At 44.4% G+C, this 20,141-nt stretch overlaps 1 protein-coding gene across 2 annotated transcripts in view; it reads right to left on the bottom strand.

The window, feature by feature from the left end:
• Positions 1 to 11,659, bottom strand: part of PEPD (peptidase D) — a 177,179-nt gene extending 165,520 nt beyond the window's left edge. For both annotated transcript variants that reach the window (XM_083165224.1, XM_083165225.1), the window contains exon 1: positions 11,555 to 11,659. In XM_083165224.1, the coding sequence (XP_083021350.1) occupies positions 11,555 to 11,598 (44 nt within the window). In that variant the 5' untranslated portion in view covers positions 11,599 to 11,659. The remainder of the gene's footprint in view (positions 1 to 11,554) is intronic.
• Between the last annotated feature and the right edge of the window lie 8,482 nt (positions 11,660 to 20,141).

Genomic DNA, 20,141 nt, shown 5'->3' with positions numbered 1-20,141 from the left:
TATATATATATATATACACACATACATATACATATGCGCTCCATAGTGCGTTATCAAAAGTAAACCATTTTTATTTCAAGGATTTTTTTCCAGCATTAAAAGCAATGGGTCACGTACCCTAAAAGGCGGTTAACACAACCGCAATGTACATCATTGACGAAGTCTTGGATGACGAAACGCATAAGGGGTGTGGCCTAGCGTGGACGTGGACATTGCTGAAGGAGCAAGCACAGCTCCGACACCTATGAGGTTTATTTTATGCTGATGTACATTGCGGTTGTGTTTTTTTAAAAACTGTCTTTTAGGGTACGTGACCCATTGCTTTTAATGCTGGAAGAAAATCCTTGAAATAAAAACGGTTTACTTTTGATAACGCACTATGGAGCGCCCCGGTCTCTTTTTCTAGAAATCTTCCACCTGTGAATCCAGGTATTAAGAGGGAGCAGCCGGTCTAATTCACAGACTCAGACTACAGTGCAGGAAAGAAGCAAAATTTGGGTGATACACCCTATTGGACTATTCTAAGGACTTGCGCACTTCTGTTGGTGATATATATATATATATATTTTTTTAAGAAAATTCTCTTTTTGAAGTGTCTGTGTCGCTCCTGTCATTAAGCCAATAAACCTGTAACCTTTTAATCCAGGAGCTTTCCTCTTGTATCTGGGTTTTCCAATTTACTGCCTTGCCTCAGGAAGAAATGGAGACAGGACGCTGTAATATTGGCCTTTACGGCACAAAGCAGGTTTAACACCGCAAATGGAATGAGCCTACGTTCTGCGCCAACTATCCAAATTTACAGACATTTGTGCTTGTACAACTAAAGAAACAAACCTCTAGAAAGCAGCGGGTCTCAGAATGCGCGCTCTGATACATTACCGTCCGCAAGAAGTTTTAGATAACTTACTTTGCACTGAGCGTGTGCGTGTGTGTGTGCGGTGACACATTTTTAAACATGGATCAAAATTACTTCAATGCTGTAGGTTACAAAAAAAACCACTGATTTTGCACAATAACGGCAACAACGTTAATGATATTATTCTGCATATCGTCTAGTGTGCTCCTATTTAATTAACGCACTATAGCCCTGATTGTAATACTCATTGGTCCCCTGCACGTTCGCACGGGGGACCAATGTTTCTGCCTATGCGCACATGCAGGGCTTCTGTGCCGGCGCCTTTGCTGACCTGCACTGTTGGCGTGGTGCTCGCACAAGGGGGGGTGGCGGCACTCCAACGTGAGTTGGGCGTGTTACCGGACTGGGGGGGGGTCCTGGGTTGGCTGTGTCACCAGACGGGGGACGCGGTGCGGGAGGGACCTGGGGATTCCCCTGATCTACCCGCAGAGAGCTCCAGGAAACGTACCCCTGCCGTTTCAAGGCCGCCAAGTCACTCCACCAGGGGTGATGCTGTGGGCTGGAGAGTTTTGGCCTCAGCCAACCTCCATCCAGGGGGGCCTGCTCCAAAATGCCGCCCTCCAGTGGCTGGTGCCCTAGGCAAGTGCCTAAGGCTGCCTAGTGGTGGCGCCGGCCCTGATTACCACAATGACTGATATACATTGCAGAAGAGGCCAGCTGGTGATAGCGTGACAGAAAGTGCATGACTGATGCATACGATTATAAACAGGCTGAAGTTCTTCTGCAGTCATTTAGGGATAAAGGCTAACCGCGTGATAGATTGCTAAGAGCTTATAGGGAAGTATTACAGACAGAGAAATATACTGTTCTGCTTTCCGATGTTTAATAAAACACAGAATGACCCGAAGGATTCTGTGGCCTTCATTTCACGATATAATTTATATTCATAAAAAGGTGAAAGATAGGATTCATAAAAGTTATTAAATTGTAGACTTTTTTTTTTAAGTTATAGAGTGCTGATAGTTTATCTAAGAAATTGCTGCATCTGAGACAGGTAAGGACCAAATCCATTTTTTATCATCATCATCCTCCTCCTTTATTTATATATCATAAATGGTATATTACCCGTTTAACTGCAGTCTGAAAGGGGTATTACCGTTTTACACAGGGACACTGAAACGAAGACCTTGATTTTTAACCGTTTTGAATTACCGGTTTTCTTGAACCGGTAAATTCAAAACGGACCTTTCACAACGCACATATTACAGTTTTGAAACGGTTAAAAACCTGCATTTTACCCGGTAATAAGTACTGTCTGAAAGTGGTATTAGAGAGGCATAGATGGGTCAGCATTAAGGTGCGTACACAATATGATCGCTGGCAATATATTGCTAGCAATCATATTGCTCAGTGTCCAGTTTTCATCAGCGACCATCTCATTTATATATAAAAATGACACACTGCCGGGAGAAAAGGCAGGGGAAGTCGCTGGTTGGAGGAGCATGCTCCTCCGACCAGCGACCATTAGGGGACTGAAAACGGGAGCGCGCAATATGGTTGCTCAGCGACCATATTGCCATCGATAAGTGTACCATGTGTACACAGCTTTAGGAGGGATTGCTGACTCGAGTGCCATTGGAGAAGCCAGGGGTATCTCCAGGTAAGCCATTATCATGTGGCCTTACACTGGGCTATTAGACCCAGACATATATGTTACTGTGGGTGTGGTATAGGGTTCCGACAGTCGGGATCCCGACAGTCATTAGCCAGACGTCGGGATCGCAACTGGCTGGACTCATGGACAGCATGGTGAGCGCAACAAAGCCCCTTGCGGGCTCGCTGCGCTCGCCACCTATTCTATTCTCCCTCTATGGGGGTCGTGGACCCCCACGAGGGAGAATAGCCGGTGGCCGTCAGGAACCTGTCTGTTTGTGTTTTAACAGTCGGGATCCGACACCCGTTACGGTTTATGGGATGGGTTTGGGAGTGTGGTTCCCCCTGTGTTGGTATGGCTGGGCTGCTCCAGGTTAGCACACCCTAACACTTTATTAACGCTTATGTTTTCCCTATCACATTGTATATATTTTTAATTATTTTAATCACACCTTTCACTCCCTTACATAGCACTCATGTGCTTCTTATTAACACCTACTAATTTTAATTAGTGTGCTGCCCTGGAGTGGTCCACCTGTGCTGGCATGATGGGGGCCCACACCTCTGACCCATACCCACTAATAGGGACCCCCTGTGACACAGAGAAGCACTGATGCACAGCCTGGGGGCTTATCCTCATATCTGCAGATATACGCAACCAAGATCTGTGTATTATCTGATCATTATGTGGTGTTATTTCTCACTCAGTGTGCAATTGGGAAACAAAATGTTTTTTCCTAACCTTAATTAACCCTCCCTTTTAGCACCTGAGTGACATCACAATCTGATTGAGCAGCTTGCCATAAATGTGTTGTACAGAGAATATAACCCAGGAGACAGTGACTTAAAGCTGAATACAATAGAGGACAAGTACAGGGCACATAACCATAGCTGAATCAGCAGGCGGCACTGACATAAGTATCGGGGGCAGAGAACAAGGGATCCGTAGCGCCCTATTACAGAGTATATAACCCAGGAGACAGCGACTTACAGCTGTATACAATATAGGACAAGTACATGGCACATAACCATAGCTGCATCAGCAGGGGACATTGACATACAGATGTAGCGCCTCTCATCATTGCCGCGGCGGAGGTTCTGGCGTTACAATTTTCTTCTTGCGCTCCTGTCCGCCATGCAATACAATCCGACACCACTGGGTGGCTAATGCTCCATCAAGCTAGCATTGGAGTGATATACTGTAATGTGCCAATAGAACCCCACCAGTCGCTGAACGGAGCGCGCTTACAATACAGTATGAGATGCTTGTGCGTAATGAGACGCCCGTGAACATCGCTGCGAGCAAATGGGCTGTGTAGTGTAATGATCCTATCCAAATATTTACCTTCATATTTGGAAAGTGATATTTATTAAAACTAGACCATTGAATGTAGCTGAAGTCAACCGCTGCCTTCCCTCCCCCAGGGGTGGAGGGAGGGGTCAACCTTGACCGGAATACAGTACATTACTTGATCTCCAGCAGCGCTAATCCAGAAAGGGATCGTCTCAGACGTGGCCACGACTCACGTTTCGCCAATAGCGCTACGGATGCCACTGATGATACCAGCACTCTACAGACCGTACACATCACAGTGTTGCTTAGTGTAGTGGATAGCTGCGCGGCTCTACATGCTGGAGACCCGTGTTCGATTACAGTGTCAAATTAATTTATGGTACTTATCTAGTACCAGGGCTATTCTGCGTAAGAAAATTTCATCGCATGTCCCGTTTTAGTGCTGTCGCATTGCATGCCATCGCACCTCACGCAAAATCGCATGCGATTTTATAGGGTGCAATACATTTAACTTAACTACACTGCAATGAGATTTTTAGGCACCCCCCCACCCCGAAGCGTGGCGAGTGCAGCGAGCCCCGCGAGGGGTGGCGGAACGCATCCTCCCAACCTTTTCATAACCCCACTGTCGGCGTTGAGTTGATTTTATATAGAGTGGCTCGCGCAGCGAAGGGACGTGGAATACATGTAAAGTAATCCGGTCCCCTCGCCACACTATATAAAAACAACTCCATGCCGACGTGGATAGTGGGGTTATGAAAAGGTCGGGAGGACGCATTCCACTGTGCTCGCCACGCTTCGGGGTGGCGTGGATAGTGGGGGTGTTTTAGGAACACATTCACACCTGCCATGTTATACATCTGACAGAGTAATGACAACATGTGTATATAACCCAGGAGACTGTGACTTACAGTTGAATACAATAGAGCACAAGTACAGGGCACATAACCATAGCTGTATCAGCAGGCATAAGTATCAGGGGGCAGAGAACTGCAGGATTTAGTGCAATCAAAGATAGTTTAAGTAAGAGCACAAGGGCCCTGCTCATGACAGCTTACATTTGAGATTGTACATTTTACATGTGGTTTTATACAACACAGAAGCCAGGTTTTTGAGTTCTAGGTTAATAGAGAAGTTTTAAATGAATTACTCAGCATGAGTCCTGCAGGAGGAGTAGACTAATGTATTTATTGGGAGAGGACGATGGCCTACCCCCTGTACTAGTCTATAGCCCAATGGTTCCCAAATTCAGTGCTCAAAATATCACCGGATATTCATGATGGAGCACAGGTGGCTTAATAAGTACTTCTGTCAATTTGATTTGACCATATCTGCTCACGCATGGAGGTTCTTAAACCCTGAACTGATAGTTTGCCTAGGTATTGCAGTTAATACTGCCCATAGTTAGGGATTTTCATTGTGTAAATGACTGGTTAGGAGATGTATCAAGCAGTGAAAACAATGGACAAGTTTCCCAAAGTAACCAATCAGCTTTGAGGTAGCATTTATCAAGTGCGAATTCTATAAATTGATCGGTAGAAGCTCATTGGTTATCAACTTCTCGCCCCTTTGATACATCTCACCCAATGTTTTTGTCGAGAAATTTGCATTAAAAACATAGACTAAAGTCAGAGCCTTCACCGCTGGCACCTCTGCATATGAATGAGGATTGGATTCTTCACGGAAATCACCATAATCATCTCAATCATATGAATATAAAGAAGATTAAACTCCGGGGCTTTGCAAAAATATACGGATTCTTTTGTGTCCCATCAAGTGAGGAATAATTGGCCGACATGTAGGTCACTTACGTGGCTCCGATTCAGCAGGTTTTCATTTGATTGTATATATGAAATACGCGGTTATCTCTTTGTATGTAAACAACTACATTTAGTCCATAGGAGTTTGAGCATATAATATACTTGGGAATAACTGGTTTTACATTGGGCGCTTAGTAATGTTTATGTAGTGCATATAGGTGCATGTCCAATGATTTCCCAATTCGCACGCAGTCACCAAATATCCTCCGCTAATTGACAATACAATGGTCTGTGTATAAGATGAGTGAGCTCTGTGGGAAGATTGCACTTTGTTCCCGGATCACCTTTATTGGTTTGACGTTCTCTTATATCGCTACCAAACAGGTGGCGATATAAGAGTATGTCAAACCAATAAAGGCGATCCGGGAACCACACACACACACACACACACACACGTATGTACGTTTATCAGAAAGTTTTCACAATCTGTAGAGTGGATTTGGGCAGGAACTATGAGGGTGATTCAGGCACGCTTGCAGGAAGCCATATGCTCTCCCCCATCTGATGAAAGGGGTTTGCCCACACACGAATATGCGCATCTATGAACGCCTTAGTCGAGTTCCACACTCGCCAGGCGTTCGCTCAAGCATGGAAGGGCAAAGGGCTTGATATAGGGGGAACGGCCAGCGTTTTACACCCATAGAAATGCAGGACGTACCCCTGCTTGGGGCGGGCGGCGGATGTCACAGTTTAGAATAATTTTTATTAGCGCAGGTTAGAAAGACCATTTGATGGTCAGTGACCATCGAAAAATTTCTCTCCTGTGTGGCCCATGCTTCTAAGTGTATTCGGGCGTCTGTCCAGTGTTTACCTACGAATATACGCAGCCTAGCGAATGGGACAGAATCAGGCACAGTGTCCAGGGCGGATTTAATTTTTAATCTGAACCCTCTCCCAGTTTGCACTCAGAAAATTTAGGCTGTATAATATGCTAATCAGCCTGGACAGTATGCTAATTACAGCCACTGTATGTAAATAAGATGCAGCAAGCATGCCAGCGGCAGAAATCGAGGGGGAGGGTGGAGAGGGATCTGACCAATCTGGCTTTCTGTGCCAGATTGTATCATCTTCAAATCGTACCATCCCTTGTTAAGGCCTTTATGGAATAACCCTGATTCTCCCCTGTGAATGGATCATTATTTATTTCAATCCTGGACAAGCCAAAATACCCTCTTTCCTATAGATATAGCATCCTTGCACACCCTCCCTGATATTACTGGCCCACACACGCTCGCGTTCCCCTCTACCAACCCTGGCCCACACACGCGCTCACGTTCCACCTTCCAACAATGGCCCACATACCCACGCTCGCGTCCACCTTCCAACAATGGCCCATACACTCTCGCGTTCCCCTTCCAACTATCAAAATTATATATATATATATATATATATATATATATATATATATATATATATATATATATATATATATATATATATATATATATATATATATATATATTTTTTTTTTTGGGTACTTGTGTAATATCTGGGCGCCCGATTTTTTCATTGTATCGCATGCAATATAGTGGCATACAATTCATGCGATGCGATTTTCCATTGTAAAGACCCAATTTTTAATTGTATAGTCACCCATGGGTGATTTCATACCCCCACTATCCAACTACGCATGGAGTTGATTTTATATAGTGTTGCGAGCGCAGCGAGCCACGCGAGGGGACGCAGAATACATGTAAAGTAATCCGCGTCCGCTCACCACGCTATATAAAATCATCTCCATGCGTAGTTGGATAGTGGGGGGGGGGGGTATGAAATCACCCATGGGTGACTATACAATAAAAAAAAAAAAAAAAAAAAAAAAAAAAAAAATCGGTCTTTACAATGAAAAATCGCATAAGTAGTGGCATGCGATGAAAAAAATCGGGCGCCCAGATAATACACAAGTACCCTTTATTGATACGAAATCCCGGCATTCAAAATACCAACAAGGGGGGGGGGAGGGGGAGACGTGGATCGCCCCCCCCCCCCCCCCTTGCTGCGCTCGCCATGCAGCGGGCCCGGTGCCTCGCGACGCTCGGCACATTTATTTATTCTTCCTCTATGGCTGTCGTGGACACCCACAGAGGAAGAAAGTGCTGGGATTTTGGCATCAGACGCCGGGCCTATAGACATGGAAGGGACGGCCATTCAAAAAGGAGTTCATTTTTTTGTCCGTTCGATGAAATGCAATTTCTTTTTCCGCTCCCTGCACATATTCACCGGTAGAATTTAATAACCAACAGCAAAATAAAATGAAATAATTCTTTGTCAGCACAGATGCAATTAGGACAAGAGAAGCTGAACCCGGAGACCCGAGAAATCCTATTGAAGGGCTAGAAAATAACACAATCTTTATTGAAGTGAAGAGATGTCTTAATGCACACGCAGCACAACAGGAGCCATAAAGCGCTGCACTCTGGCATTCTCCAAGCGTATTGATTTCCTCACAGCAATTCAATTAGTTACTTATTGAAAAACATCCTTAACAGTATTTTGCGCTTCTGATATGCGACGTGACGCGCGCGCTTCTAATAAACAACATCTGTTATTGAAATGAAGAGCCGGAAAAACAGATCTTGTGCTTACCATGCAGAAAATAAACCCAACAGTCTTTAATGCACGTATAGCCCTTACCCGGGCTGTGAGCGTTTGCTGGAGATGTGGCCTAAGAGATCGCACTCATAGCTGCGGACATCCGACTTCTAGGAAATGGGCAAACAAAACACTCCGCCTATGCCACAACCACCGACGTGGCATTCTGCTGACATATACAAATTACAGGTGGTGCTACCTTACCAAAACTGGGTTACTTTGTTTATCCGGTCTTGTAGTTTTGATCTATATGGCACCTCTTAAATCAGGCATGTCTAAACTATGGCCCTCCAGCTGGTGTGAAACTACAAGTCCCATCATGTCTTGCCACAGTTTTGCTGTTAGGGAATGCTAAAACTATGGCAAGGCATGCTGGGATGTGTCACAGTTGGGGCATGCCTATATTAAATAAATGCAAATAATAATAATTATATTAACTAGTTAATGTGCCTGGTTTGCTTGGTGGAACATTTTACCCCTTTTTACCTTGTAAATAAAAAAAATAAAAAACCCTGACAATGGTCAACATGAGATTTTCAACTTTTTATTTTTTGAACATTTCGTACTTCAACATCCACGTGGACTATGATAATGGGGTCTATGTTCTACAACCCAAAAACTAATGTCGAAGTTTCAGGAGTTTATGATTTTCAGGTCAACTTTTTTCCATGCAGATCTTGTGCAAGTCAACCTTTTGGGATCAACCTAGACCAGGCTGGCCAAACCGGTCCTCAAAATCTACCAACAGAATACATTTCCCAGACTGCCTAGCTGCTGGTGCACAGATGTAGTGATTACTCTCCCATTACTCAGACCACCTAGCTTGTGCACAGGTGCGGTCATTACTAACTGTCATGTTTCCCATATCACCTAGCTGGGGCACAGGTGCAGTCATTACTAACTGTCACATTTTCAAATGTGCTGCATTTATTCCTAACTGACACATTCTGCAGATCTACAGATGATCTGCAAAACATGGACAGTTGGTAGATCTTAAGGACCGGATTGCCCAGCGTTGACCCCCTAGACCTGGGGTAGCCAACCCTAGTCCTCGAGAGCTACCAACAGTGCATGTTTTGCAGGTCTCCTCACAGAATCACAAGTGAGCTAATTAGCTCCATCTGTGTATCTTTTAAAATATGTCAGGGATTAATGAGTGCAGTTGTGCAGCAGCTAGGTTGTCTGGAAAATGTTAACTGTTGGTAGCTCTCGAGGGCTAGGGTTGGCTACCACTGTCCTAGACACTGTTGACCTAACAAACCAAACCCAATAAATAGTGATACAGATGTAGTGTTCCCTCCAGCATCCCAGGAGGGCAGGGTGCTGGAGGAAAAGGGGCACTTTGAATGCGGCGGGGAAGGCCGACGTCACGAATGGGGGCGGGCCCGCCCGCCGGCAGCATGAATGTGGGTGGGCTCGCTGACAGCACGAATGTGGGTGGGCCTGTCCGGCAATGTCACGAATGTGGATGGGCATGGTGGGACTGCCCGCCGAAGTGGCTTGCAGAAGCCGGCAGTGGGACAGACAGGCTAGGTTCTTTTAGCAGGGCACCGCAAATCGGGCAGGGCGCAGCACCCCGCTAAAACAGCCCAGCGTGAACACTACAGATGGGAGGCCAGCAACACTGTATGGAAGCATCAGTATGGAAGCATCTGTGCTGCAGAGAGACACAGAAAGCAGGGTCTGGTTAGGGCAGAACATAATCTATACATAGCAGGCCGATACATTGTTCTCTTATGGGACAAGTTCTCGCAATCAAAGCACAAACGATAGATGAAGACTGTAAAATGTTTTAATTAGAATCACAGTGACACACAGTGCAAACTGTACATACTGCAGGAACAGGGAAGGTAACGTAACAGATGAAGATCAGCACAAGCCAGTGTCCATTGCTATCATCCGAACAGTAGTGCTGAAGAAATCACAAGTCAAAGTTCATGTTCCCATTTCAAAGTTCCATTGATTTTTCTTTAAGACAATTATTAAGCCGCAGGTTTACGACACTTAATGTTTAACGCTGCAAGTTCTATCCTCGGTCATAAGCACTATAAAGTATTCTACATTCACCATGGCGATGACCAACCAGAGTAAATCACATCACTAATAAAAATAATATGCCAGCGCTGGCTGAATAATTTATTCAGACGGTAATCTAAATAAATGATATTTATTAACTCTAATAATAGCAAATGCAAAAACACAATAAAATGTAACTTAGACAATGTACAACAAAATACATTAAAATGTAAAATAAAGGATGGGGGGATTGTCACATGAGTGACATAAGGTGGTATGTAGCAGGATTTGACAGTTAAAATGTCATAAAACATCCATATTAGGATTTATATTACCAATTGGGAGATTGCTCCACTGATGAAACTGGATGTGGGGTTGTTGGTGTGTACCCTCCGGTATATATAAATTGAATGATTGCCAATTTTTCACGGCGATCGCTGTGCCGGGAGGTCAGCGCCAGGGAGATCAGCGTTGATCTCCCCAGCCCCGTGCCGCTGCTCCCTCCCTCCTCCCATCAAAGTGACAGCAGCAGCGTCTGCGCTCCCCCTCCGCCACGTAGCAGTGTCTCCTTTTCATCGCTGATGAAAAGGAGACACTGAGCAATATGATTGACATTTTTTTTGTCCCAAATGTTGACATAGATGCCGTCAAAGTGTACGGCTGCGCTCGGCACACTATTTTATTCTCCCACCATGCCGTAGTGGATGGTATGGCTTGTCGCCAGTTCGGCTTAAACAAACGTCAAACCCTCATGTCAAGCTTTTCACTTGCGACCTTGCCATTCTCAACCCTGTCGACCTATTGCAGGTGTCGACCTTCAGTGATCAACCCAATGCATGTCAACCTAAATTAGTCGATTTAGTGCCATATCCCGTTTGCTAGCTCCAGCGCTTACCCCCTTGCATGCATCCGGCGCATAAACCACCACCACCACCACCACCACCACACCCCCCCCCTCACCCACCTCCAGCAGCAGATGCCACCACTTGCTGCATTCTGGCTATCCCATCCCTAGGACAGAAAACATAGCAGGAAGACCTCCTAGACCCCCAGCTCCCTCCCCACACTGGCTGCTCAGGCCTTTCAGGGGGTCTGACAGTAACAACAGCAGTTGTCCTGTGGCTATACAACTGTGGAACTACAAGTCCCAGCATGCCACAGCTTCTGTCAGAGCACAGAAGTTGGACATCCCCCGGGTCCCTCTCCTGCAGATTAGAGGCATATATACTCTGCTGCCAGGGCACGCTGGGACTTAAAGTTCTACACAGGCTTCCTGCGATAGTTCTAATTATAACCCCCACGCCAGCAGCCCCAGGTACTCACTCCTCTCTCGCAGCCATGTTGCCGGTGTGTGAGGATGAGGACATGCAATCACATGATTTGTAATCAGCTGACTTGGAGGGGGCGGGGCCAAACTCCAACTTTCTCTGCAATCTCCCTGCTAGACTAGTCTGCTACAGGAATACGGTACGGTAACGGTACAGCCTTCGAAACTGGGCAAACACATTAAACTGCTTGTTCGCCACAGCAATGTGGCAGACATGGCATTATATAGAATAGACAGATATATCTAGATATATATTATTGATATAGTGGCATCACAGGAGCGTAGATGCGTTACGGTGTAGAGTGTGGCTTCACAACGGGTGTTGGGTGTGGGGGTATCCGGTTGAAATGTCGACACATGAAAAGGTCAACTTTTGGGGGGCTTTTTAATACTTTACCATCCATGTGGCCTCAGATTGGGAACAGTAAGGTGTGAGGGTATGTGCTATACTAATTGTCACAAAAGCCCTCAAAAAGTTCATGTTGATCTTTTCATGTGCGCCTCATTTTCATGGCAACCTTTTGTCAGTGTTAACCTTTTGTATGTCGCTCTACTGACACTGAAGACCTTTCCATCCACACCTGGCATAGACACTGGCGTAGCTAGGGCACTGCAGCCATAGCGGCTGCGGGGGGAGCTGTCGGTGCAGGGTCGAGCAGATTCCATGTGGTCTGGCTGTCCGGCACAGAATCTGCTAAAACGGACCTGCAAATATGTCTGCCGATTTGTCGGAGACAGATGCTAGAGGTTTTGCTGGACCTATACCATCAGAGAAGCACAGAATGTATAACGCCACTTGGAATTGCTGGATTCTGGGAGCGTTGGCGTGAGCCTGCAACCCTCTGGCAATGAATACGTAACCCCCCTGGCAACAAGCATAGAAATACGTGGCAATGAGCAGAAACCAGTGACAATATGCATAGAAACCGCTGGCAACAAGCATGTAACCCCTGGCAATAAGCATATAACCCCCTGGAAATGAGCATAGAAACCCCTGGCAATGAACATGTAACCCCCTGGCAACAGTCATAGAAATACCTGGCAATGAGCAAATACCCCTGACAATATGCATAGAAACCACTGGCAACGAGCATTTAACCGCTGGCAACAAGCATGTAACCCCCTGGAAACAAGCATAGGAAACCCCTGGCAACATGCAAAAAACACTGGCAAAGAACATGTAACCCCCCTGGCAAAGAGAGTGTAACTTCTAGCAACAAGCATGTAACCCCCAGGCATCCAGCTACCGTTGGTAGAGAAAAATAAAAAAACCTGGCAATGAGCATAGAAACCCCTGGCAACGAGCATGCAACCACCTGACAAATGAACATGTAAACCCTGGCAACAAGCATGGAGGGTGGGCAGGTATAGTGTTGCAGCATACTGTAGTATTGAGCCTCATTGCTTTCCACGCTTCCAATCACCTGGGCTGAGGGCATTGTCTGAGGTCATTACCTGGAAAATACATTTCTTTCTTCAAACACCCATTAACCAAGTCTGCCCATATTGTGCAATTCTAATGTGTTACGTTATATCTCCCTGGTAAAAGCAGTGCTGTGTGTTTGCAGAAGGCGTGATGGGTCCAGGGTCTGCATCGTTGGAAGTGTACTTTCTGTACTGGGTTGTCCAGATTAGACAGCTAGTAAGAGTAAGCTGCATCTTACATAGGCTGACCAGTGTCTTACACCATCATGATGTTGGTGTTCTGAAGTTACGATGCTGATTCGGGGGGAATCAGCATCGAATCAGCATCAAAACCTTGCTAATGCTAACGGGAGATGCCAATCCTCTACAGACGCCTCCTGCTGTACAAACAATTCCTGATGGTTGTGCAAATCCATCCAAACACGAATTAGGCCCACGGTGCCCCCTAAGCCACAGCCAGACTCATAGCGGCCATTTTTGGGCAGGTGACAGGGAATGTTCTTGTTAGCACATGCAAGTGGCTTTGGGGCTAATACAGAGATTTACGCTACAAAGCTGCGGACAAAACATTTTGGTTCCATTTTTCAGGAGTACAGAGGCGGTTTACTCTAATTCAGGTTTACCGAACCCAGCATCAGCGATGAAGCGGTCATTTTGCGTAGTGTGACAGGAAGTAGGCGTCTGGAGCTGGTAACCGGCCGTTTCATGGGAGTGCCAAGAAAAATGCAGGCGTGCCAGAAAAAACTCTGGTTGTGACAGGAAAAACACAGGTGTGCGCAAGCATTTGAGGGGAGCGTGTGTGACATTGATATGCCTGTTTTCATTGCAACTGCCGAATAAGTCTCTGGCTACTCTGAGCCTGCAGTGACTGCTCTAGCATCCTCAAAACCTGTCTGCTGTAAGGAGGCAGACATTTTGTGAGGGCTATTTTTCATTAGCAGCAGCAGGAGGAGCGCCAGGAGTCGGGACTGCAGGCAAGTAGATCTGAAGGTCCCGGCAGGCAGCAGCGCTTCATCGATAGCCCCAAACCCCTGGCGCCCACACGGCGGGGTCTGTGGGGCTATTGTTACACCACTGCGTGCGATCAGGTGGCAATTATCCCCTAGGTCCAAAGAAAGTAAGCTGAACTTCTGCCTAGAGTGCCAAAAAACCTTGCACCGGCCCAGATCATGCCAAAGAGGAAATGCACCCATATCGCAAAACCTGGCTGAATTAACATCCATTAATATACGGTAAGTGTTTTACAACTGGTAAACTGGAGGTCAAATGTTTGATCAGGCAGGGAAATGACTCCATTTGGCAGCAACACCAAAATATTTCAGAAAGGCAGAGCACTAGAATATTGTAATTTATACTTAATTACTCAGGTGAAGATGGGTGTTCTATCAGATTTGCATATTCCATGGCTAGAGCTGCATAGACTTAATTGCACTCTGCCTGTTTAAAAAAATATATTAAGTATTCAGCTTTCTGGTCCATAGAACCCAAGTGCACCGATTTCCATCTCTAGAAATTTCCGCCTAATGAATAAAGCAATTTCTGGAGACCTATTTCTTTCGGATACGTTTCATGAAATAACCATAGCATTATCATCCCAGGAACCGCCAATGTTTGCAGATCTCCACAATGGCATTCCTTCATGGATCATTAAAGACCCAGTACGCCTCTCTTGCTTCACACTCCATGCCCACACGCGGATGGCATTCTGTTACATTAAATAAATGATAAATAATACTGTCCCGGAGGCTGAAGTTATCTACAGAAATAAATACAGTAACTGCTCAGAAAAAAATGTCTTTTGCTTCTATCTTCCAGATAATAAATCTCCGCATGGACAGCGGCTAATGTATATTATCTATATAGTTAGTATACTTCAGCACGTTGTGATCTTTGCTAGAGACAGCAGAAACCTTGCTTGCTGCTGGCTGGTGCATTGGGAAACAAGCAGTGTTATCATTGGGTTACTATGTAATTGTCAACATATGGGCAGGGCTGTTGTGAGAAGACCTTGGGGTACTTGGTACTGAGGGGGGATATGACCAAATATTGGAGGCATGGCTATGTGCACAAATCACCACTGGACTCTGAAGAGCTGCATAAGTGTGTCTTTTCTACCTGCAAGCTGCAGCAGCTGGATGTCCTACAAATGGTCATCTATCGGAGCTATTCAATTGTTTCTCCTATCAGATGCCCAGTAGTGGTTAACACACCCAACTGTGTGGCTAAACACATCTAAAGAACTTGATTGGGCACCCAAACTATGGTCTTTGTAACACATTTAGAATCATCCACCATGCGGCTGCCCCTGTCAAATTGCCATTGAGCCATTCCCGATTGGCCTCAGCCAATGAAAACCAGAAAAAGGAGAGGCCAACCGAGGTTGGTATGGAGCGCTTGCCAGGGGTGGTTTAATCAGATATAGCAGCTGCTTAAGGGAGTAGTCAGCTCCCAGATAGAAAAAAGGTTTAAATAAAAAGTGAAGCAGCGCTGATACTACAATGTAGCAAATTTATTACACAATAAAAGCAAGAATAAAACACATTAAAATGAGCCAGATGGTGCAAAAAATGACAAAGATATATAGAGACTAGACCCAATGTTATAGTCACCAATGGTGGAGGGTAATGAAACCTGCTCTGATCCAGAGGAATTGGAGGGAGTCCTTTACGGCCACTTGAATGGTATCCTGAAGCGAAGATGTTATTTATGGACTACATCAACTTCTGCAGCAGACAACCGCCTAGGGCAATCTACCTGTTGAGTGCCCACAGTTGTCCAGTAGATTGCGCTCAATGCTGTGGACATCCTGGGTGTGGGTGTGGATCAAAGGTTCATCAGTGTCAATAGGTCGACAAAGTTTCGACATTGACAAATGTTTGACTGGAAAACAGTAGATACATGAAAAGGTCAACATGAGTTTTTCCATTGCTTTATGTCAATGTTTACGCCTGTGCCCTGGGCACACTTTACTGTCCACGTGGATCGTAAAGCATAAAAAAAATTGTGAAAAACTCATGACAAGCTTTTCATTGCCACGTTGACCTTTTGCTTGCGTCACCCTTTGTCCATGTCAGCTATATACTGTAGTTCTGACCTATTGACTGTCAACCTAGACACTGTTGACCTGTCATTCGGACACCCCTGGTGTAAACCACTGATGGTTTCCTGCCATCAACGTAAACCACCAAAGGCCTCATCAATGGGGACCATTGATGGTTAAACATCGATGGGCATCCCTAGTCAATTCTATAACTTCTTCATTATAATCTGAATGGTTGATATCAGCAGCAACTCCAACTCTACTATTTTGAAGGTTTGATACATACCCAATGGCTACATAAAGTGATAGGCCACTTCAGCACGAATACGTTGCCAGTTTGGAAAATGGCTGCTTCCGCCAACGTCAATGAATCCCAACTTTCCACAATATGTTGACAAGTCAGCAAACTGTTCTACTGTTTCAAAAGCTGAACATCCATCTGCAAAATCATCCTCAAAGAGAGCGGTATATACTGTATTCCCAGCAACTTTAAAAGGCGCGATTTATCAGAGAAGAAATTATTAATCCCTAATCGGATATTTTCGCCGCCTTTCCATCTCGTACACTACACTTTTATTTGCAATATGTAGCTTTTAATAGATGTTCTTCATCCTCCCGTTCCCGACGCGGCATTAATATTGCAGTAATTGAAGAGAAGTGAGCATTATTTTATTTATGCCCCGTCGCTATTTTAAGGTTGGGAAATTCAGATCCATGCGCTATCGCCCCAAAAACGCTTTACACGGAGAGCTGAGTAAATTATCAGTCTTTTAAAATGTCAGCGGATTATTAGATATTGGACTGTTTAGATATTTAGCATGCTGCTTAAACAGTCAGAATGTGCCGCGCCAGCAATCTCCACCGGGGAAAGGGAAATTTATTCAGGTTCTCGGGGTACAATTACTCCAAAGCAAATAACATTTGTCTCTGACTGATATTTATAGTGCCTGAGAAATGTAGGAATATGTCATGTTAATGAATCACAAATGGGTTACAATTCCTGGTTTGTAGTTTATTTTATTTTATTATTTTTTTCTCGTAAAAAAAGACACATCCAGGATTAAAATGTTAGAGAACATCTCATGCGGGTAGTTTGGATGCCACATGGTGCTCAACTATGACGCACTGTGCTGCTTCTTCAGTCGCTGCGGCTCTGAGAAGATATGCGAAGGTGCAGGAGATGTTTTTAGTAAAGAGACGCCCACTGGCAGCTGAAATGGGGGCGGGCGCTGATGTCATGTGACGTCGGAGCGCCCCCTGCCTGTCACTCAGGCAGGGAGTGCCCTGGCAAATTAAATCTTTATCGGAGGTGCTTGCTGCTGGGGGTTTGTATTATCAAATTTGTACCTGTGCAAATCTGTCTGAATTGGCCCCTTCATGGGATGTACTAGTACTGTATACTCTGCGGGACAAAACTGCTCTGATTATTTTATTTATTATCAGTTATTTATATAGCGCATACATATTTCACAGCGCTGTACATAGAATATTTGAAAACTCACAACAGTCCTGGCCCCAGTGGAGCTTACACTCTATATTCCCTGCCACATGTAAACGCACACACAGACGTTCTAGGGTTAATTTTGTTGGGAGCCTATTAGCCTACCAGTATATTTTTGGATTGTGGGAGGAAACCGGAGTACCCGGAGTAAACCCACGCAAGTACAGGGAGAATATACAAACTCCACACTGCTAAGGCCATGGTTGGGAATCAAACGCTGTGAGGCAGTAATGCTAACCATTACACCGTCCGTGCTGCCTATATTGTACAGGTATTGTATACTCTATGGGATGGACTCAACACTGCAGTTACACCACTGATTTTTATGGTTATGACATTTTTTTGGGTGGTTATTGCATGTTTGACTCTCTCCTGCCACCTGTATTATAGAGTATTATATGAAGTCACCATAGTGATATATTATAAGGTGCTACCAGCATGCCAGAATATCTGGTTTCCACACTCTATGTAATGCAGCCGAAACTGAATCATGTCCAATTACTTCATTCCACAGTTCTTTCTTGAGCTCACCAGTGTATTCCGCAATCCGATTGGACATTCCTCCCAGATTCCACGTTAGAAGCCGGCTGTAATATAATAAGTTCAGGTTCATTGAAGCCCATGCCTTTCCCTCGGTCCTATTATCCATAAAAAAAAAAATGCCAATTGACATTTTCTTTTCTCGTTTTATTCCCGAATGACTACCTTGTCATTTATGACCTGGCTGCTTGATGGGGATTTTGTCAGAAATGACATTAAAATTAATCTGCCATGAATTTATTTGCCATCAATTTAAGATCCAGCGAGCAGCTGAAATCCCCGGAGATTACAGAGGCAGAAAACACCTCATTTACAAACCAATAAAGTTGGATTTTAAAAGAAGAAGAACCTAATTTCACAAAGCCTTTATTAACTATGATGGGGACGGGTAATGGAACATGCGCAAGGAGTGTGGGCTCAGGTGTGTCTCAAATCTGACCCTCTAAAAACTATGGTATACGGTTAACCTAGTGACTGTATAAAACACAGGGAAGCGGAAGCATAATGCCCTAATACTGTGCTAAGGTCACGGGGTCAATCTCTTTCAAATGTATATTTGTGTTGAGTTTGTATGTTCTCCCATATTCCAAATACATTCTGGTAGATTAAAGATAGTTTTAAAGAAAAAATGGACCCATACTGTCCGGAATTTAGAATGTAATCTTCAGTGGGGTGCGGGGCATGAAGTATTGACAACTGATTGCGGGGTATGGATGGAAAGGTCTTCAAGTGTGTAGGTCGACACCAACATGTTGACATGCAAAAGGACATCAGCAAGAGGTCAGCATTGATAAAAGGTCGACACAGGCAAACGGTCCGCATGAAAAAAAGATCGACACATGAAATTATCGACACGATTGTTGTTGTTGTTTTTTTTTTAAGAAATTCTTTTAATTTTTTGGACTTTTTCTTTAACATCAACGTGGACTCCGTTCGGGAACAGAAGCATGGCAAGTGAAGCAACACATGCATGGGTACGCGCTACACTAAATGGGGGGGAAGTCCATGTCCACAGGTGTCAACATTGGCACAATTAAATAAAAAACTTTTATGTCGACCTATTGTTGTTGATAAGGAACATACTGGATTTAAGATGTAGGCAATTCAAAATGATTGGGCTGTACCCATCAATATTCACAAGAATGCAATACATCAATTTACTAGAAGTTACTCACTGCCCCTGCCATAGTATGTCAAAAATCTCTCACACATGACTGTCTCTGACTTGGATCATTAAATATTACTGTATATTACAGCAGCTGATTATATTTATCTACTTATTATCCATGCTGCTGGGGGTGAGCATGACAGCATTTCTTGCCTGTTAAGATTTATGCAAATTATCTCCTAGTACACTCCCAAAAGGAAGAACATGTATACATTATAGGTAATGTTAGATACACTCTGCCAGGGGGCATATCTACCGAACATTGCGCACAAGTAGTAATTATTTAAAGCTGTCTAGAAATACAGAGTACTTCTGCTCCTGGTAATTTAACAAAGTCTGGGCACTTAAGTTTAAAATGCGCTTTTTGTCTTTGAGAATTCTCATCATTACCATTTTAATGTGGAAAAGCAAATTCAGCCCTATCACATTGCCTCCGATCTGCGTTATTATAGTTATGCTTATAATCAATGAAACCCAATTTAGTCAGTAGAACATCTGCTTCTCCAATAACTTTGTGCGCGGTAAGTAGAGGAAATGGCGGTGATTAGTGTATCATCGCTTACCCAGCCAGCTCCGGGGTGACAGAGCGAGCACCGAGCAAGGAGACAAGATGTGAAACTTCAAATGAATGAGGAAATAATAGCAGAGATCTGGCATCTGCAGCTAAACCGCGTGCTATTGCCATCGATTTACACTGATGTTAAAAATAAATGATTTTAGCAGGAAAAATGTGCTAAATGATTGTCACGCATCAGATAACATGTTGGGATTTGCATAGGAAGACACATTAATATATACTATATAGGCTAAAATATAACGGCAATCAGTGAAAATGTGATTTAATACAGAGGTCGCACCTATGCAAATGTCTAAAAAAAAAATGCAAGTGCAAACTACTATTGTTCAGCT

This window comes from Crinia signifera, chromosome 11, assembly GCF_055691185.1.
Source record: "Crinia signifera chromosome 11, ASM5569118v1, whole genome shotgun sequence".
Taxonomy (NCBI): domain Eukaryota; kingdom Metazoa; phylum Chordata; class Amphibia; order Anura; family Myobatrachidae; genus Crinia; species Crinia signifera.
This window is presented reverse-complemented; position numbering and strand designations above follow the sequence as displayed.